Genomic DNA, 20,554 nt, shown 5'->3' on the forward strand with positions numbered 1-20,554 from the left:
TTCCCTCTAAACGTTTACTCATCAATGCGTCACTTCCAAAATTTTGTGAAAAGGGCCAGTTCATTACCATTCAAGACTCATTATTTTACCTTTAGTTTTAACGGCACAAAAATAATTTGAGGAAAATAATCTGTGTTTTTAATCTACTACTAGTAGATGAAATATTACTTGTTTTCACTGTCTCAAGTTATTCAAAAGTTGATTACCGTGTCTCTGAACAGAACAAAGTCAGTAATCTCATGTACAGTGATCTAGTCTGACTACACATTTCATTACAACTAAATTCTAAATCACAACTGGGATTGCTTTTTAAGATTGACCCTACTGGATCTCTTGCTTTCAAAACGTGATCCGATATCAGGATATCCATTTTGGATATCCATTCTGTTACGTTCATGAGGCACTTGGCCAAAATTCACAAAATAATTATTTCCATTTCTTCCAAGAGTTTTTATGTTAATTGCACTTTACTACTATAAAGTACACTGTCAGTCACACTGTTGTCTAAACTGATCATAGAACACCATTTCTCAACCATTCACTTTCTGAAATCATTTATTCCAGTTTCTAGTTGCCAAAGACTATTCCAGAAGCATCAGACACAAGGCAGAAGCCAAACTTGGATGGGGTACCGGTATAGATCCTCTGTGGTTTTATTATATTTATAAAGAAAATATATTAAAGATTTAAAAATACATGATTTCAGTTGCTTTGATCATAGCTGCAATTAAAATTGTGAATAAACAGTAAAAGTCATGTTTCCTTACACAAATATTTAAATACCGTACAAGTAGTACAAGGCCTTATTTTGACTATTACCTTTTAATTTTTTTAAATTCACACATCAAAACTGATAACTATAATTTTATCTCATTTTCAAATATACGATTTTTAAAATGCTTATTACTTATTCTTTGTATTGATGAAATACAATTGATCACAGAATGTTTCATGATTTTTTGATTAGAAAACAGTTGGGCTAAAATTGTGCATGACAATCAAAGGTAAATATAGTATATATGTATAAAATATTCCAGATACACATAGATTTCAAAAGGGAATCAATCAATAGCTACTGTCATAACAAAATAATTTGTTAAAAATACAGCAACAATAATAAATATAAAACATAATGGTACAGCTTACCAAAATCATTCTAGATATATGCCTATAGCATTTGAAATACAATTAAATACATTTACAATCTTCCATCTTCCAAGTGTAAGACACATTCCTAGCTCATATTCTTCTGTACAAGTTGTTTGTGCCATGATTCTTTTCTCAGAATGAAAATCAAATAAATCTACACAGCTTATAAGACTGAGCAGGTTGTGAGGAATCTTTATCCTTTGAGATGTGATTTTACCAAATGTTTGTCTTTAATCTTCATGTTGTGTTTGTTGACTGCATTTAGTTGTTTTTTCTTTTGTTTCACTGCAAAAATCTACAATGCATCAACCTGCTTAAACATTTTTTTTTGCATCTTTTTGTATTTTTAATGGGAAAAAAGAAAAATAAACTCAGAGTGCAAAATTGCTGTAAAGGCCACTGGTGGTTAATAGTGTCAAACAGCTGTTGTCTGCTTTATGCTGTGGAAGCTGATGCGGGTCGGAGATGTTGGGATTGACATTGCTCTTGCTACTCGTACTCGAAGAGCATGATTGTCTTGCCAACGATGCCATCTTTTTCTTACAGCTGAACGCACCTGGGTACAAGGTAGGAAAAGAAAAAGGAAACAAAACTTAGTTAACAATTTAAATTTTGATTTTCATTGTTTTTTAAAATTCTGTCTGTATGTAAGGTTGTTACCACATCTTTCCATTGTCTTTCTGTTCTTTATACCATTCATTAGCACTTTGATCAAAACAGCCATTGCTATTGTATACTCTTCCAGGGCATCTTATGACTTGGCTCTTGTCCTAAATGAAGTAAAACTGCTTGCAGCCCAGGTCCTGACTGGGCCTTCCTCCATACTTCTAATATGAACTTTTACAGCATAATCTGTTTTTGACCTTATTGAGTACTTAAAGTGTGAAGATTGATTCCTCAATTTAGAGGATCACACTGAAGATTGTCTGATCGATTGCACCAATGAAGCAATCATTGAGTAATGAGCAATGAGGACATACCACAATGACAAGAGTGTCTGAAGGGAAAAATCCCACCATATACTTCAAAATGTATACATTTGTTGATTTTTCTAACATGCTATGCAAAATAGAGTTACAGGCAATATCTCACCAGTATTAGCATCATTACACTGGTTACCTGTGTCCTTTAGAACTGATTATTAACCTATATATACATGTATATATATAGTTGATTCACTCAGTCATCACTCAGTCATCAACACTTTTGATATATCACTATTTAGAGGTAAAAAAGCCTCACAATTGAAAAACGAAATATCTCAAAAATGTCTTGACGGATCTGAGTGAACTTTGGTGGCACTATAGGAAAAAACAAAATTAGCCGACATTTTTTTTTTATTTATTTGTTGATATCTGTCATTAAAAATGCTGTAGCTAGCAAGACATTTTAACACACCCGGTCCCCCATTTTGCCACAGTAGGAATTGCGATCTCATAGGCAAATGTAGGCCATCAGCAGAAGTGAAGTGAAAGGAGCAAAGTTCAGCGAAGCTCAAAGAAGAAGATGTGTTTAGCAAATGCTTGGCAGGCGTGGTGACTGACAGCATAGCAAATTTCCTACAACCAATCCAGTAATACAGGTATTTACTATATAATAATCTCCATCTTATCTGCAGCATTGTGGAAATACTGAACTGGGGACTACAATTCTCATTAGCCACTGTGGTGCTCCTGATGATTTCATCAAAGACAGCAACTGTTGCGTTTTTTTTATCTTTCCTCAACCACTTTGGGATAATTTCATTATCTCATTGGACTACAGAGTTTATCTTAGAGCAGTGTTTCAAAACCTTTGTGGCCTTGGGACATGGTTTTTCCTTGTTAAGTTTCTTAACGTCTCACAGACTATTTGAATGGTGAGGGGTTTCCCCTTTTCATGAATCAAGCATGATTCAAAAAACTGGGGTAAAGTGGTGCCCTTGGTGGAATCAGTGTCTTTAAAAATAAGTAAAAATATCGTACAGCCCTTTCGATAGCTTTGGCAGACTGGGGATGTGACAATAAATCTGAGATAAAATGGTTACAGTCTGTTTTTTTTACTAGTGCATACTGTTGAATTTTACAAAAGCAAATGCCACCACTTGTATATCATCATTAAGGTTGCAATACCATTCAACGATCAGCATTAAGAGCTTTTTGAAATTTAAAGAACAAAGAGAAAAGAAAAAAAAAACACCAGAAATTAACGAATGGAAGCAAGTCACAACTGAAAAGTCTAAGTCTGATTTTTATGGAGATGCTGTGTGGTAAGATGAGAACAGGATGGTGCTTTTGGGTGAGTAAAAGTATTAGTAACTTGTGTTTATTTGGTGGTAGACATTTATTCAAATTCACTTTATACTGAGGCAGTACTAATTTTAAGCTTTGATGCTAATGGAGAGTCAATAGATTTATCAGTTTGTAGCTCTGAATGAATCAACTTTAAATCACTATTGTAACATTACCGAACACTGCTTTAATATGGAGTTTAGCTGCAATCTCTTTAGCATATTCAACAGTAAGCAGGTCAAGTGAACTAATAATATTAACCTGTGGTAAAAGAAGAAAATACATATATTGTATACAGAAAATTAGTTACACAGTAAGTCTAATACAACTTATTAAGTAATGGCACTATAACTGGGCAGGTCGGGTTAACACAACTAGTGGTATATAAAGCACTAAATCAGGGGTTCTTAACCTGAGATCCATGGACCCCTAGGGGGTCTATGGATGGGTTTCAGAGGGTCCGTGAGGGTCAGATAAAAATGAACGTGTATATTCACTATACAGCCTGGTACTGTTGATTTAGAGTAGATGTAGTAGTAGTAGTAGTAGTAGTAATGTTAGTAGAAAACATAGTAGTAGTAGATCTGTTTTAATTTGCACAAGAGGATTGTATTTCATAATTATAATGAGTGGCCATTACTTTTTGCATAAAAAAGGAGTGTTTTTTTAGATTGTTTACTTTAAAGTTTAATAATACTTTGTGTATGTCATATATGTATGAGACAATCAAATCTCGATAAATAAAGTACATTATATTCATTGCATGCAAAGTTGTGTTTATGTGAATATTTCTGGGGATGAGGGTCCATAGCTTTCATCAGATTCTTAAAGGGGTCAAAAAAGGTTAAGAATCACTGCTCTAAATAATCTTGCTCTTTCTTATGTTTAGGAGTGCCTGGCTCCTTAATTTCCCAGTTGTAACCATAGATCTTCTAATATTGTCTTGCTTATTATTCTAAGAGCTAAAAGAAATGGCAAGGTGGATTTTTGCTGTTATGCACCAAATATCTGGAATATTTTACCAATGGAAATACACCAGGCTAATAAAATGGAACATTTTAAAAGACTTCTCAAATCCCACTTTTTTAATATGGCTTTTTCATGGCAGTATGTTTTACTTCTAAAATATTATATACACATAGAAATATGTTTTTCATTATTATTCTCAACTTTTTGCTACTTTTGGGTTTTCTGTTTTGGTGTTTTGTGTCACCATCACCTCAGCAAGACACTGTGCAGCCATCTGTGATGTTTGAATGAAAACGGATACTCCGACTGTTAACAAGACCCGATGCATACATCTTCTAGGGCAAAGCTTTAAAAAAACAATAAGGAACTGCAAACATTTATGAAGAACATTTATGTTTTATATAATCCCCAGTTCGGGCTGAGTGGTTTCTTTCCTTGGAACCCCTGCCAATATTTTTTTTTTCCACCATTATTTCTCCTGGAGTTTTTTTTTTTATATATATTTACTTTTTATTTGTTCTCCCTGGTTATCTGACTATAAAATCAGACTTGTATATCTATGTTATGTAAGTGTATATTGATTTATTTGTACCTGTCGCAAAATACATGTATATGTGTATATATGTAAATTTGATGCTTGAGTTTGTGGAATATATTTTGTAAATTATATTGTATATTATAATAGTTGTTGTTCAATCTTATTTTAGAACAGAAAGGTGCAGTGTTCATGTGATCAGGTTCACTGGTGGAACAGAAATGTGGATACTGAGACACTTAATGGACGCTAAGTTGACGAAAGGTATTTTCTTTTAATAAGATAGATATGAGTGTGATATCAGAGAGAATGTAATAAAGACTCCTGAATTTCTGGTCAGAAGGTGCGCCTTCGATGTTTTAACTTTGTTAACCCTACACCTGTGTAACTAATTTATTGTTTAATTGACTAACTTTATTTTATTTTAGTTTTTATCATGGTGTTTGAGTGCTGTAAAAACGAGAGAGAGCAAATCAATACTCTTCAAACATCAGTCGGAGTGTGGTCTCATCTGTACCAGGAGAAAACTTTCAGGAGCATCTACATTATTCTTATTTAATAATTTTGGTATGTTCTGTGAGGCGGTACGGTGGCGCAGTGGTATCACTGCTGCCTCACAGTTAGGAGACCCGGGTTCGCTTCCTAGGTCCTCCCTGCATGGAGTTTGCATGTTCTCCCCGTGTCTGCATGGGTTTTTCTTCCGGGCACTCCGGTTTCCTCTCACAGTCCAAAGACATGCCAGTTAGGTGGATTGGCGATTCTAAATTGGCCCTAGTGTGTGTTTGGTGTGTGGGTGTGTTTGTGTGTGTAATGCGGTGGGTTGGCACCCTGTCCGGGATTGGTTCCTGCCTTGTGCCCTGTCACTCCCCAATTGATGAGGACCCAAGTGGCTGGACCAGGCCAAGGGGATGCCCATGTAACACCTGGCTGTGGCAGATAGATGGTCATTTCCCGAAGGTGGGACTGGACTGTGTGTCTGCCTGGGGGATTGCCAATCAGGATGTTAAGCTGTTTCATCATGTGGTGTGTGGGTGCGGCGACACACTGTACCAGTTGCTCCCCAACTTGACCTGACCTGTATTATATTTGCACTTAACCTGGCTATCTTTTGTGTTGAATGTTCTCTTTGCGTTTTCATGTTCTAAGACCAGTGCAAAGATATGGCACTGAACTGACTGATGGTGTTAAACTGTCTTAACAATACTTAGTGAGTGTGTGTTTTTAAATGTGTTCAACTTGCTCAGAACTTCTCCTTTCCTTGTGCCTTTATTGCTTAAACTGACTCCAGCCCCCTTGTCATTCTGACCTTGAAAGATTAAGTGAACAAAATCTATGCATGTATGGAGCATCTTCCATTTCTGCCTCTGCATAGTACAATCCAGTTATTAATAGATCACATCTCAGCCCAGCAATACTGCTAAATAGGCAACACACAGTATAAAGAAACAACTTTTGTGGATTAATGTTAATTTATTCTCTAAACTGCTTAACTGAATTATAGTGTTGAGTAGAATTGGAGCCTCTTATGAAAACATTCAGTGCAAAATAAGTACCATTTCTTTACAAGGTGCCAATTTAACACAGACACGAAAATCAGATGCATGTGTACTGTATAACACTTCTTGATTTCATTGAGGAGATCATCACTGCATAGTATAAGCACTAAACTAACTTGCCATTCAAATGCTCTCACTATATTGTCCATTGCAAAGTAACTGAACCAGAATGGGTGCAAGGCAGCGAGCCACCTCGCATAACTATTGTAGTGATTAGTAACCAGGCCAGAAATACTGTAGAATCTAGTTCACTATAGCTATGAAACAGCAGCCCTGAAGGTATTTATTTATCAAACCCTCATAATATAATAAAGACTCATGTGGAAATTATTGTGAACCTATTGCAAATTCCTAAACAAAAATTCCTGAAATTTGTCATTTAAAATCACATTTATGTGGTTATATATATATATATATTTTAATTAGCTGTATGCATAAGTCTTGAAAATTGCAGCATTTTGTTTTCTAATCAAACTTTTGCAATTATGGATTCAACTATTTTTATTTTTTAACAACAACGTCTTAAGCTTTATTTTCCTCAGCACTTTTTTTTATCCTTTAGTGTGATGTAGACTAATTAATTTTTACCATATGTAACAGATCCTGAGTTTGCACCACAGTTGTTGAATTCTCACTCTTCAGATGTGGCAGATCACAGATGTGGTTTTATTTTAGGCTTACAAATGTTATATTTTCACAGATTAGCATATCTTTCCATAGCCCTAATAATGCTAACATTCTATAAGTTTAATTTAGCTGAAGATAAAAATATAGTCATGGTTGCCTGTGTACTAAATGCAAAAAAAATATTAAATTGATCATAATACAGCTCTGTTTGCAAAGTTCTTTGTAATGGAAAAGAGAAAATTTGGGAATTAAATGAATGAATGAACAGATAAACTTTTAGTATGTGTGGTGTTGCATTGGTAACAAAGCTGACTGTGCAGGTTGGATAGAAAAGTTAAAGTGAAACCAGCTGGTATTGTGTGAGGAAGCAAAGAAGACAAAGATGATGAATCAGGTAAAGAAATAGCTATTCGCTAAAACTGGAGTAAAATGAAGAACAAGAGGAGAGAACAGACAGAAGCAAGTAGATTTTATGGAAGTATGAATTTGTTAAAAACAGAAAAAAAGTTTAAAAAATGGTATGGAATATATAGTACTTCCATGTAAAAAACTCACTCGAAAGATTTTACAATGCAATACAGCTAATTATACTGTACAATAATATAGCATTAAGTACATTAACATATATATTTTAGGTACACAAAATGAATAGGAAATTGAATCAAATGAGCAACTTAAATAATATTAGCCTGAGCCTAAACACATTTGGTCAAATTAAGTAAACAAGTTACATAGTGTAGCAGATGGCCAGGATCCTTTCCCTGCCGGATGCCTTCATAGTAGAAGGACTGTGGGAGAGTCCATGCACAGGACATTATCTCCAATGGATCTCTAGGTGGCAGCGTTAACCCCTCGCCCCCCGGGTTGGTAATATGGTACAGATTCCCACAGGGCACACTGGAAACTGGAGTTTGTTGGCTCAGCCCTGTTGGGTTCCAGGGGTACAACCACCTTACCTGGAAGTGATTCCAGACCACATTTATGGGACACTCGTGGGTGCTACATAAAAAAAGCTAGCTGCCTCAACTCCAGGAGCCAGATTTAGGAGGAAGGAGGGCAATTCTTGTATGGAGGAGTGGAGGCAGTGACTGTGACAGAGATAGAGAGACGATAAGGAAAAGAGTATTGCTGTGTTCTTTACAATGTGCTTATAATGTGCTTGTGGCTGTGGTGGGAAACACTTGGTAGTAAAGAGTTTCCCACGAAACAAAATAAAAAGCCATCGTGGCAGCACTTGTGTCTGAGCCTGCCTATGTTGTGTGTTTGGGGACTTGGAGCTTCCCTGATGGCAACAATAGATAGACAGATTTTTAACATGGGTAGCTTAATCTCTCTGTCCACATCGACCTTTACAGATCTATGGGTGTGGGTTTGTGTGTTTATTTATTTTTCTTCATGATTAAATGTACTCTCCAGTTTGTTGTCAGTAATCTTCACTTCTGAATTTCTTTGAGCTTTGTGTGTGTATTACAAGCACACCTGTGTGCTTTTCTGTGTATATGTATATTTAAATAAATTATGAATCTCAAAAAATACTATTGCAAAAATTTAGCAAATCAATAAGCCTGGTCCCATGACTAAATGGAGCAGACTGTAAAATATCCTAGTTAAATTAAACAATTATAATTGTACATATGTCAAACAGTTTTTGAAGGAAGTGGTGATACGTACAGGACAAAACTGGACCAAAAACAATAGGCCACAACAATAGTAACACAAACAAGATACATCTTGTTTGAAGAAGATAGACGACATTTTTTGGAAGTAATCTTTGCATATAAGTCTCAGTGTTCAGGGTGGATACCTCAGAAAATGTTTGTTCTAAAATTTCTATCTTTGCTGGGATGTAATCATCCAGGAGCTCAAAAAAAAATAAGTTTAATTTTTCAACAACATTTGTAATTTTAAGTTGTGAAAATGTATTTAGATTCTCTACAGGTACATACAGTATAAACACCATGATAAAATTAAATTGTCTTTTTGTAGAATTAGAATCTGCACTTAATTCAATTTTTGACCCCATAATCACACTTTCATTTACCTAGAAGTAAAAAGACATAAAAAGAAAGCCATAGTGGATGAGGAAAAACAATTAATAAACCTGCCTCAACATGTGCAGTATTTAAGGACACAGAGTATTAGATAAGCTCTAACTTAATAATTCTATTTTATCTTGAACTTTCTTGTCTGAGCTGGCCATCTAAACTGTTTTGTCCTGGACCAGGTTCATTAAATTGGTTATGCTGATTTTGTGGTGCCATTTTTTAATATTTGCTCATAACATCTAATATTCCCACTGAACACCCAATATACTTATTTATGTAGTGTGACAATATTTTCTTAGTGCATTTCTTTATATCTAAATTATTATATTTAAACTCCTTCTTGCAACACTTTACTATACTTTACTAGATACACAGGTGTAGCTAGCAGCCAGTTAGAAATGGGTATCTTAAAGTAGCACAGGATGAGAGCAGTGTCTTATAAGACACTAGCAATAGTAAAGTAATGTGCACTGACATTGACAGCACAAAGTCGCCAAGCTGGCTTGCCAACTCCGGCTTAGTTTCATTTTCTGCAATCTTTTTGTTAATCCTTAAATATCATTATTGTGTATATTATTTCACAGATTGTGTTATTTCTCCTTTTATGTGATATGTTTTGAATACTGCTTTATTTATTGTTTATTATGTATGTATTATGTTTATTTTTATATTAATGCAATTTAGTTATGTGCCCTGTCCCCTTTATATAGAGTTTCTGTCCATTTATTTCCAGGCAGAGGGTCAGGTTCTTCATGATTGATATTGTATTCAGACTTTTCTGTTTCTTGATCTTTTGCTATAGTCTTGTGGATTATGAATTTGAAGTACGGACTGTTTTTTGTTGTTCAGTTTAACCTTTTAGGCACACCCTTTCTTGCTCTTTTTTTTTTTTTTTGCATTTGTATGTCTGAAAATATTTTTTAAAGAGCTTTATTTGATTATTTCTTGAACCAGAGGTTTTTACGTTTACAAATCCACCTTTTGAATGTTTCTGAGGTTTTTTGAGTCTGGGCTTTCCTTTTTTGTGCCTTCTGGTTTAGGGCAAGGCTAGTTTTGGAGATTAGGTATTGTGTTACATTTTTTTCTGGATTATATTTTTTCTTTTATTGTTGTTTTTGTTAGTTTTGAGTTATTATTTTTAATATTGTTAAGCTATTTTGTCAGTTTGACTTATTTGCTATTTGTATTTTATCTCTGGTATGCACTTTATGGGTGAAGCCCCAAGAGGCAGAGCCACCCTGACATCACTGCTGTAGAATCCACCTTCTGGCTTTAGATTCTCGATTAGAACAGAAATTCAGTAATAATTTATTGAGTTTGTTCCCGGAGTTGTAAGTATTGCTTATTGTTTTTTCTTGTTATTAGATTTTTTCCTGATTTTATTGGATTGTTGTCTTGGTTTATGCAGTGGGACTTGTTTCCTTTTGATTGTTTTTTTTAGGCAAATTCAGTTTCACCTTGTTGTCTGCCTTTGTTAAAAAAAAAATTTTATTTATAAAATTCAACAGTGACATATGGATTTCAAGCTAGAGTTTTTGCGGTTCCTGTAAGTTGTGAGGCATTCTTGTGATATTTGGAACTTTATAACATTAAAGCCAGTTTCCTATTTATATGCTGCTTTATGCCAACACCTGAATGTAGCAGGTGTTGGAACAGGCTTTGGTAAAGCCACTTCTGAGCTGGTTTGATCTTTTTGAGATATCATTTCCTGTTTTCACCGTGTTTGTAACTCCATATTACAACATTAGGCCCCACAATAGCCTGGGCTATATATTTTTGAGAGATGGGCCTCATTTTTGCAAATTTTCTGGGTGTATTTTATTATATTTTGAGTCAGAAGCTCATAACACTGTAAATATGCTGGATGGTTCAGAAGGGCATTAGGCAGGGGCACCAACGTGACACAAGTGTGGCCATCTAAACTGTCTTGGGTGGAAGCAGATTATATTTTAGCAAAGTCCAATGTCCATCTGTTAAGAAGGAGTGTAAAGCTAAGAAAGAAAAACACATATCCCCCTAATAACTAGATAGTACACTGTCACGAATGATAATGTATAGGACATGCTATTCCTTAAACTGTTCAGGCAGTGGTGAAATAACCTAAGAGTTGTGGTCATTTAGCAGGTGTGACAATGTCTGTGGAACAGTTACTTTAATGACCACCATCGGACACTATGACTTGGTGGCTCGATAATTTTATGGAAGCCACCTAAGAAATAGATCAGGGTTTCAGTTGGGAAATTACCTGATGAATGGGGTTTAAAGCTAGTCCAACACTAAGACTCAATTGAGTGTAAAACAGAGAGACACGTTTATGGCAAGCAATTCGTTAGTAGTGGAACAAGCATTTTTAGTGAAAAACAGAGAAATGGGAGCCAACCCACCTGACAGTCAAGTCTGTTTAGGCAGGTCCAGAAAGGTGGAAGGGTGTTCTTTTCATTTCTATGTATTTTATTTTGAATCCTACCTTTGTTCATCTCTCATTTGTAGTGTTTTATCTTAATACTGTGAACACTGTGTCTCTTATGGCCAGAAGCTATACCACATACACTTCAGAACAGGTAATCTACATGAAGCTAAGGACGTTCAGGCCGGGCCAGTACTTGAATGGGAGATCATCCAGGAAAAGCCTGAGATGTTAATGGAAGAAGTGTTGATGAGGCCAGCAGGGCCAGTTACTCTGTGGTCTGAATGTGAAGCCCAATGCCCCAGTTCAGTGATGGGGAAACTGTGCTGTAAAAATAGTTCCATCCTTTGGATGAGACTTAAAACCAAGGTCCTAACTGTCTGTGGTTATAAAAGATTCTTGGGCATCCTTCACAAAGAGTAGGGTGTTCCCCGATGACCAAGCTAAATTGTTCACTATGGCCTGGTCATTCTAACACCCTAATCATCCCCTGTCCTTAACAGGCTAACTCTGTCATCCCTTCACCACTTAATACCTAATGTGTAGTAAGCGTAATGACTGTTGTTGCATCATCCAGGTAGATGCTACACATTGGTAGTAGCTGAAGTGGTTCCTCACTCTGTATGTAAAGTACTTTTAGTAGCGTGAAAAATCATAAATAAATGTAATGTCTTCTTGTTCTTTTTTGAAAATGATTCTGGTGTAAAGAAGTTACTAGTGTGCCCTCCATGTTCCCACAGGATAGAAAACAGCAGTGACTGCGAGTGGCCAAGACACTGGATTTTAAACCATAGTGCTGCCAGTTTAATTGCCACCTCTAACACACTCAGTGACCCTGAATAAGTCACTTAATCTGCCACTGGTACACTTGAAACAAATATATTCGTAATTAATACTGCTGTAGTAGGTCATTTGGGATAAAGGTGTCCATCAAAATCTACAATAGTAAAATGGATGGGCTGTGTTTACTTCATTAGTGAAGGTCACATATAGAAACAGACTGCATAAGCACTTTTGAGTTTTTCTTTATTTAATGCATAGTTGTTTGCATTTTTTGATAAAGCTCAATGTGAAAGGTTTAGTATATAATGAACAGTGAGTCACTCAATGAGCTCCAGGGTTTTGTAGAGTTTGCCATTATTCATTATTTTCATCCTGCTTTTCCTGATGAGGGCCGCGGTATCAATACACCGACCTGACCAAACCTTCCTCAGTGACTTCTGGAAAATTCCCAGAGATTCCAGGCCAGCTGAGGGACACAACCTCTCCAACATATCCTGGGCCTGCCTATGGGTGATGCTAAAGGAGCATTCTAACTTCTTGCCCAGATCACTGGAACTTGTTTTTCTCTATCCAAAGAACCAGTGTTTGTACTTTTAAGTTTCTTCCATATTGCTGAGCTCTTTACTCTATCTCAGAACATGAGCCCTAAAAAAATTCAATGTCAGTATTTGAGTAATTTTGCTTACCATTAAATATTTCAGATAGAATTACTGCAGATCTCTCCATTAAAATTTACAGACCATTGGAGCAAATTGCATGACAAACATAACTGAAGTATATGAATTTTTGTGGCAGCGGAACCTGCTTTCCAATTTAACCATTACAATGAATCATTTTGCTTGATTTGACCCTCAAAATCTACTGACTGCTGGCTACTCATATTCACTTTTAATGTTTATTTGGGCAAAGGTGGAACTGATTAACATAACCTAATTTCTAATTGAAACACTGCTTGTGTACAGTATGTGTCAGTCACTTTCATTCCATAAATTTAGGCCTGCTACATTATATTCTCATTTATAACAGAATACTGTTATCAGCTTACCTCCCCATTTAGGAAGCAGTAAAAAACAGAAACAAAGAAACCCTGTAAAAAAAAAAGACAAAAAAATCAATTTTATAAAATGGAGAGAAAGATCAACAGTTGTAACAGCAGGTATTGTACAAAGAATTTCTCATTTGCATGATGCAAAATTAAAATCGCTGTACTGTTCCAGCCTTCCATCAGTCTGCTGCAGTTTATGTCTCTAGGGATAATTACTGCAGAAAGTGACTTTCACTGGGATAGACAATTACATGTATTCTCAAGAAGCTGTGCCCTAAAGGGAGGTACTCAATCTATCTGGGCACATCTATCTCGGCTCCTGGCTGCTTCTGCTTTCTGGCTAGAGATTTCGCAATTAAATGAAGACTGATCATTCTGTTTGTCAATAACCGTTTCACCTACCTTTAATGTTATTTTCAGTAAAGACATAAAAAGCAGCCTTATAATTATATCAGTGTGATGGCTTTAACAATGAAAAGTATCCATCTTCTGCAAATATGTATAACTTTAAAATGCATTATTTACTGTGCAGACCAATAAATCTCATAGATGTTTGCATTAATACCCACAAGCAAAATTGTATTCCTTATTAAATATTCAGTTATATAAAAAATAAAAAGCAGTTGTTTTAACCCTATCTGCTCTTTAGTATGTCTGTTGTAATGGAATAACAACAATTTATTTTTTGTATAGCCTAAAATCACACAAGGAGTGCTGCAATGGGCTTTAATATGCCTTATTTTTTGACTTCCCCCCCCGGCCTTGACTCCCTAAGAAGACAAGAAAAACTCCCAAAAAAAAATTTATAGGGAAAAAAAAAATGGAAGAAATCTGGGAAAAGGCAATTCAGAGGCAGACCCCTTACCAAGTAGGTTTAGAGTGCAATGGGTGTCCAAGTATGGGGTAAATACAAGACACAAAACAGAACGCAAGTAATCCTCTTCACAGAGCTAAACCACCTCAGGAATACAATACAAGGGCTTACCTGGAAGGACTGCAAAAATGAATTAAAGTAAATGAAAACTATCTGTGAGATGTCATCTTCTCCTGGATTCACAAAGAACAACATATAGGTGATGCCAAGTAGAGGTAAAAGGACCAGTGTGGCCTTAACAGCTTTCCTGTTTAAATAAAATCAAGCAAACATAAAAGTAAAATTATCCAATGCATGGGTCAAAATAATATTATGTTTAACATGACAGTCTACTATGTAAAATCAAATGAACATATCACTACTGTATGTATTGAAATGAAAATATTCTAATGTTCCTTACTACACTAAATTATTTTACTGATGTGCCATAGCACCATGTAAAATGTTACACACTTATATTTCTGATCCAGTTGTATTATCTGCTGCCTTTATAAGAATATTCTATCCAAAAAATGTAATTTTTTTTGTATGCTAGTTACCCCATGTAATTAGTAGCAATAGCCAAGAAAAAAAATTAATTTAATTTATTCACGCAGAATGGGCATCACCTTAATGGGTGTCTATGCTGACCAGCACTGGAGAACAGCAAATATTTTCAAAAAGTCAATGAGAAAATCTCATGTTGCTTGTGTCACATAATCCACAGTTGTATACTCGCAACATTCAAAACGCATTCATTTTTAATAAAATAATGTTGAATAAACCATCTCTAGAAAATGCTCTTGTGAATGAAAATGGAACACCCTCAAGCACGAACAATCATCTGAATTGTACACCTACCTTCCATTGTTATGTTTATATTTATATCCACAAATGGGGTACTTTGGGATTATTTAGCAGCATTCTGTGAAACTGCATGAGTGAATTTATTTTCTGGTTGTTAAAGCATTTCAGATACGCATAAGTATGAGACATATTCTCTTTTTGATAATATTTTCACTTGCTTTTCTTTAACTTTTAATCTTGAAGTTAATATGTTTCTCACTGCATGCCTTTTGTTGATATTGTGTGAAGCCCAATATTAGCAATAAAGTAAGTTGTTACTGGGTTAAAAATTAAGTAAATTTAAATACATTTATATAGAGCTTTCCTGGCTACTTAAAGTGCTTTTCATAGACAAAGGGGAACCACTTCAACCACCACCAATGTGTAGCATCCACCTGGATGATGCAACAACATTTGGTGCCAGTACCCTCACCACATGTTATCTATTAGGTGTTGAAGGGGTGAGAGGGTTTGACACTGTCACACACGTGCGATTAGGAGGCAGTCAAAAAGCCTAATGGTGAGTGAAACATTGCGAGATGAAGGGTTGTCACGTGGTACTTACCGAAATCTCTTATCTACACAGAAAAACGGAAGAAAAATGAAACTCCACTTCCGGGTTCCAAAATAGCTGCCACAACGTCACTTCCGGCCACATGAGATGACGTCACTTCTGGCTCTTCCAAATGACTTCACTTCCGGTTTTCATCTAACGACGTTGTTTCCGCTTCCTGTTGCAATGTCACCTCCTGCCAACCATTTCCTATTCCCATAATACCATTCTGTATATAAACGCCATTTTGTGATATAAACTTTGTCAAATGTTACCTCTTGGACTTTTGAGCATTTATTTGCTACTTTGTCCGCAAGACAATATACGGGGACGGTACCCAACACTTTTGTTTTTGTGAAAGCTTCTTTCTTTATCTAAAGAATTTTCACAACACCTAATAAATGAGTGCAGCAGGGCTGCTGGCCCTCAATTCATATGCTCAGGTGCATCTGAGCACGCTCCATTTTTGTTCAAGAGAACATAAACCGGAAGTGGTGTATTTAACAATATTTGTGTAAAAATACATGTGTTTGGGACATTGGGAGCATACAGCCAAATGACTTGACATGTGGATTATGCAACATGAGTAATGTGAGATTTTTTTCATAGACGTTTTGATATAGTTTTCCTGTTGTCTAGCATCAGTCACCATAGACTAAGTCTAAGTCTAAAAGTGCAACGATTTTATGTGACTTTTTATGTCACGTTTGTTGTTACGCTTTAAATTGAGTTTATTTTAAAACCTACATATATATGTTTGGTATAATTCTTTTCAGAGTTTATCAAACTTTAATGTGATGTTGTTAGATTTTCAGATTCTTATTCCATTTTTAAATTATAAACTAAAAAAATATCAAGAACTCGCGTCCCGCAAGATGAGACTTTGTGCCAAGATTTAACCACGCCCAGGGATGGAAATAAAAGACAAAGAGTAGGATAGCTGCTGTACAGGCTTTTAAATGTTCGAAGCACCGCACAAGATGCAGATCACACAGCACTGCAGCAGCAGCAAGCCAGCAGCTGATCGAGCAAAGAGGAGGTAAAAAAAAAACTGTATTTGTTTCACATTGTATCACCTTTTAAGAGGGGGTTTCAGAGGAGTGACCGTGTCTCCTTGGGGTGCGTTCAGCCCCCCTCTTCACAACGCAAGTGGCAGAGACGCGAAGTGGCTGACGCATAGCACAGGCTAGAGGGTTTGTTGAGTGAAGCGAGCAGGAGTCAAACCCCCCAGTTATACTAGAACCTTTTTTTTTTATCTCTGCTCTGCATGAAAGCATGAGATTAACAATGTTTTCTTAGCCTTCACTTCATACTACAAGGTGTAAGTATTATATAAAAAATGTCACTTTTGGATGGAGTATTCCTTTAAGGAAGCTATGCTAGCACATGCCAAACATATACAGTACTGCAGTCTAAAATGAGAATCCTGGAATACCCAGCACAATTGTTTATGATATTTCTAGCCATATAATGAATTTTGTAATTTGACTTGGATTCTTTTTACAGTTATTGAGCACAGTTAAATTTAATTTGTATAGTAACAAAGTTTAATTGTCTACAGGGACAATAGGAACCCTGTGTCTATCAGGGCAGCATTGATGCAAAGATATAATAATAGCTTTCACGTGGTTATTATATTATATTATATTATATTATATTATATTATATTATATTATATTATATTATATTATATTATATTATATTATATTATATTATGTTTAACCATTCGTCCTGTTTCTGATTATTTCAAAACCAGGTATTCATTTTCCCATTTTCCATATTGGAATTTTAGGTGCCAATCCCAAAAGCAACAAATCTAGAAACAAAAACTGACTCTCATTAGAGGTCAAATCTATTATGTGCTATACTAATGTATTATGGCATTTAAATGGACTTTTCAGTTAACAAATAGTATAGCTTGATACATTTCACACTCCTACCTGTACTGTATTGTTTCCGAAGTGGTTGAGGCTCTAAGTTTTGTCATAAGGATCCTTACAATGTTGAAAAGGAAAACAAAATTGATCTGAAAGAGAACACATTATACACTGCATATCATTCATTGGTGTAACATATTTTCTACTCAGTTTTTGCACTTAACCCTAATCCATTCTTCTCATACTGTATTCATTAGTAACTATAACAGTGGGCATGTTATCTCCAGAGATTACCGGTTGACCAGTTGTGGCTAGTGGTTTAAGAAAAGTCTTAAACTGAATTTTAATGGAGATGCTTTTTATAAGCAGCCATGAATCTGCTTAAGTCTTTTTCATTCAGACACACACCTACTGTATAAACACTGAAAGAGATTAAAGAAAAACCATGGATTCAAAATGAAACAATTGCTTTTAAAGTACATTTTCCTTATAAAAGCATATAATTTTGCTTCAACTTCTTGAGAGAGTGAGTGTACTCTTTAAAGCAGCTGTGCTTTCCTCACCATTTTATTTTTGATTTTTAAAAGAAATGCCACCACTTCCACTTATACCTATTTTTACCTGCCGTAAGCAGCTCCTAGCTGAACTTAAGGAGCTCCCTTCAAATAATCACGCCTGTATTGTGTCATTTAAGACACTTTCTGTAATATACGTTCATAATCTATCATTAAATGCACCAATGATGCATGCACCTCATGATCATGCAAAAAACTTTTTCCTTTGCCTCTGTCATCCTTAGAATTTTCAGAATTGTACTGGTCACAGAAAAAATGAAAAAAAAAAAATAGATATATGAAATTATATATAAAATGAAATAGAATGTCAGGGCTCAGCTGGATGTATCATATGAAATGATCAAGTTCCAACATACTCATGGAATTTAATAATCTAAGTGGTATCAGGTTGATATAAAAATGTGACAAGAATAACCAACAACATCCAGAAATATAACATTTATCTTTAAGGCAAATGTTTTAGTTTTTCATTACTTTGACAATAACTGAACAACATACAGCTGCAGTTGACAAATATATTACATTTTTGATTGCATTTTTATTCCAACACTTTAAAATCTCTTAAAAAGATTACCTCATCTTTATCTCTAAATTGATTGTCTTGTTCAGTTGGTCTGGGCTGAAGGAAGTAAATGCTGTACAGGATACAAGGCAGGAACCAACGTTGGATGAACTGTCCATCAGTCCAGAGCACACACCTACACTCATTCTTACGGGGCCAGTTTAGTGTCGCTAATTAACTTGATATGTATGTCTTTGGGAAATGTGAGGAAATCAGGATTCCCCTCCCCCCACCACACACACTCTTACACACACTCTCACACACAGTCCATTGAGGTAGCATTTACCATTTAAGAAAGCATGTAATATGCAGTCAAGCTGAGTATACTGAAAAGAAGGGCCTTGGTCATGGAGGTGACCAAGAATCCAATGGTTGCTCTAACAGAGTTTCAGAGGTGCTAAGCTGGGATGGGAGAATTTTGCAGAAGTACGACTATTTCAGCAACACTCCATCGATCAGGTGTTTACAGCAGAGTGGATAGACTGATGCAAAACTTTAGTAAAGGTTTTTCCAAATGTCATTTAAAGGACACTGACAGCATGAGGGAAAGATCCTCTGATTTGCTGAGACACAAGTTGACTTTTTTGACCAGAACTTCAAGCATTATGTCTGGTAAAGAGCAGAAACTGCTCATCAACTACAAAATACTATCCCTACAGAAAAGCATGGTGGTGGCAGCATTATGCTAGACGGGTGCTTCTCAATGGCTGGGACTGAAAGACTTTTCAGAATTTTGGAAAGGATGAATGTATCTAAATACAGAGGGGTCCTAGAAGAAAACCTGCTCCAGAGTGCATGCAACCTTAGACTGGTTTGATGGTTTACCTTTCAACACGAAAATGACCTGAAGCATACAGTTAAGACAATGCTGGAGTGACTTCAGGACAAGTCTCTGACTGTCCAAATCCCAGAATTACAACTTATAGAACATCTGTGGAGAGACCTGAAGACTGCAGTTTACAGAGGCTTCCCATCTAATCTAAGAGAGCTTGAGAGGATCTGCCAGGAAAATTGGGGTAAACTGCCCATTACTGAGACTTACTCAAGAATATTCAAAGATGTAATTCAATAAAGTACTAAATTAAAAATCAGAATACTTTCATGAGTGAGAGATTTCAGTTTTTGAGTTTTTAATGAATTTGCAAACCTTTCTGACAACATGTTTTCACTTTGTTATTATGGATTTATTATCAAAAGTGGCAAATCTATTCATTTAAAAAAGTTTGTAGAAAGTAATGGGATCTGAATACTTTCTGAATCCAATGTAAATACTACATAATATAAAACATCATTTAATTATTTTTCAGAAGAAAATATTATAACATAACACAATATTCTCAACCCTGCTTAATCTTGATGAAACAACCCTAACAGGCCCACTTACTGCACTCACACTGGGCCAATTTATAGAGCGTAATTAACCTAACGTGCATATTTTTAGAGATGAAAACCATTGTGTGGCTTATGTGTGTGCTTGATCATTGTAAGCTTCAGATGGGCAACAACTAGGCACAAAATCTGAACTCAGGACTCGACCTATGAGGCAGCAATACTAACCACTCAGCTACCTCAAAAAACAGAATAGTGAATTTAAAAGTTGTAATTACCTTCAAATATGTAGAGAATAAATGTCTAATCATGTAGTCACTATTCTAAAGTGTTACCAACTACTGTACATTCCCCACATTTACAATTTTACACATTCTTTCCAACTGTTAGGCTATTCCTTCAACATCAAAGCTTATTTTTCACATTGCAGTATATGCTAGGATAAAATAAAATTTCACAGGGCATAAGCAATTTTCACCATCTGCAATTAATTTTCAGTTTGACTTTGCAAGCAAGTTTTCCTGCACTTGCATGTCCTTTTTGTGGAACAGACACTTTTTCCTTAAAAACTGA

At 35.6% G+C, this 20,554-nt stretch overlaps 1 protein-coding gene across 1 annotated transcript in view; it reads right to left on the reverse strand.

The window, feature by feature from the left end:
- Window positions 1-396: 396 nt before the first annotated feature.
- The window catches only part of LOC114653716 (corticotropin-releasing factor receptor 2), a 245,983-nt gene continuing 225,825 nt past the window's right edge, over window positions 397-20,554 (reverse strand). Inside the window, exons 9-12 of the mRNA XM_028804182.2 lie at window positions 17,579-17,664; window positions 14,372-14,507; window positions 13,387-13,428; window positions 397-1,705 (exon numbers count right to left, since the gene is read on the reverse strand). Coding sequence (XP_028660015.2) covers window positions 1,565-1,705; window positions 13,387-13,428; window positions 14,372-14,507; window positions 17,579-17,664 — 405 coding nt within the window. The 3' untranslated portion in view covers window positions 397-1,564. The remainder of the gene's footprint in view (window positions 1,706-13,386; window positions 13,429-14,371; window positions 14,508-17,578; window positions 17,665-20,554) is intronic.

Source organism: Erpetoichthys calabaricus, chromosome 6, assembly GCF_900747795.2.
Source record: "Erpetoichthys calabaricus chromosome 6, fErpCal1.3, whole genome shotgun sequence".
Classification (NCBI taxonomy): Eukaryota; Metazoa; Chordata; class Cladistia; order Polypteriformes; family Polypteridae; genus Erpetoichthys; species Erpetoichthys calabaricus.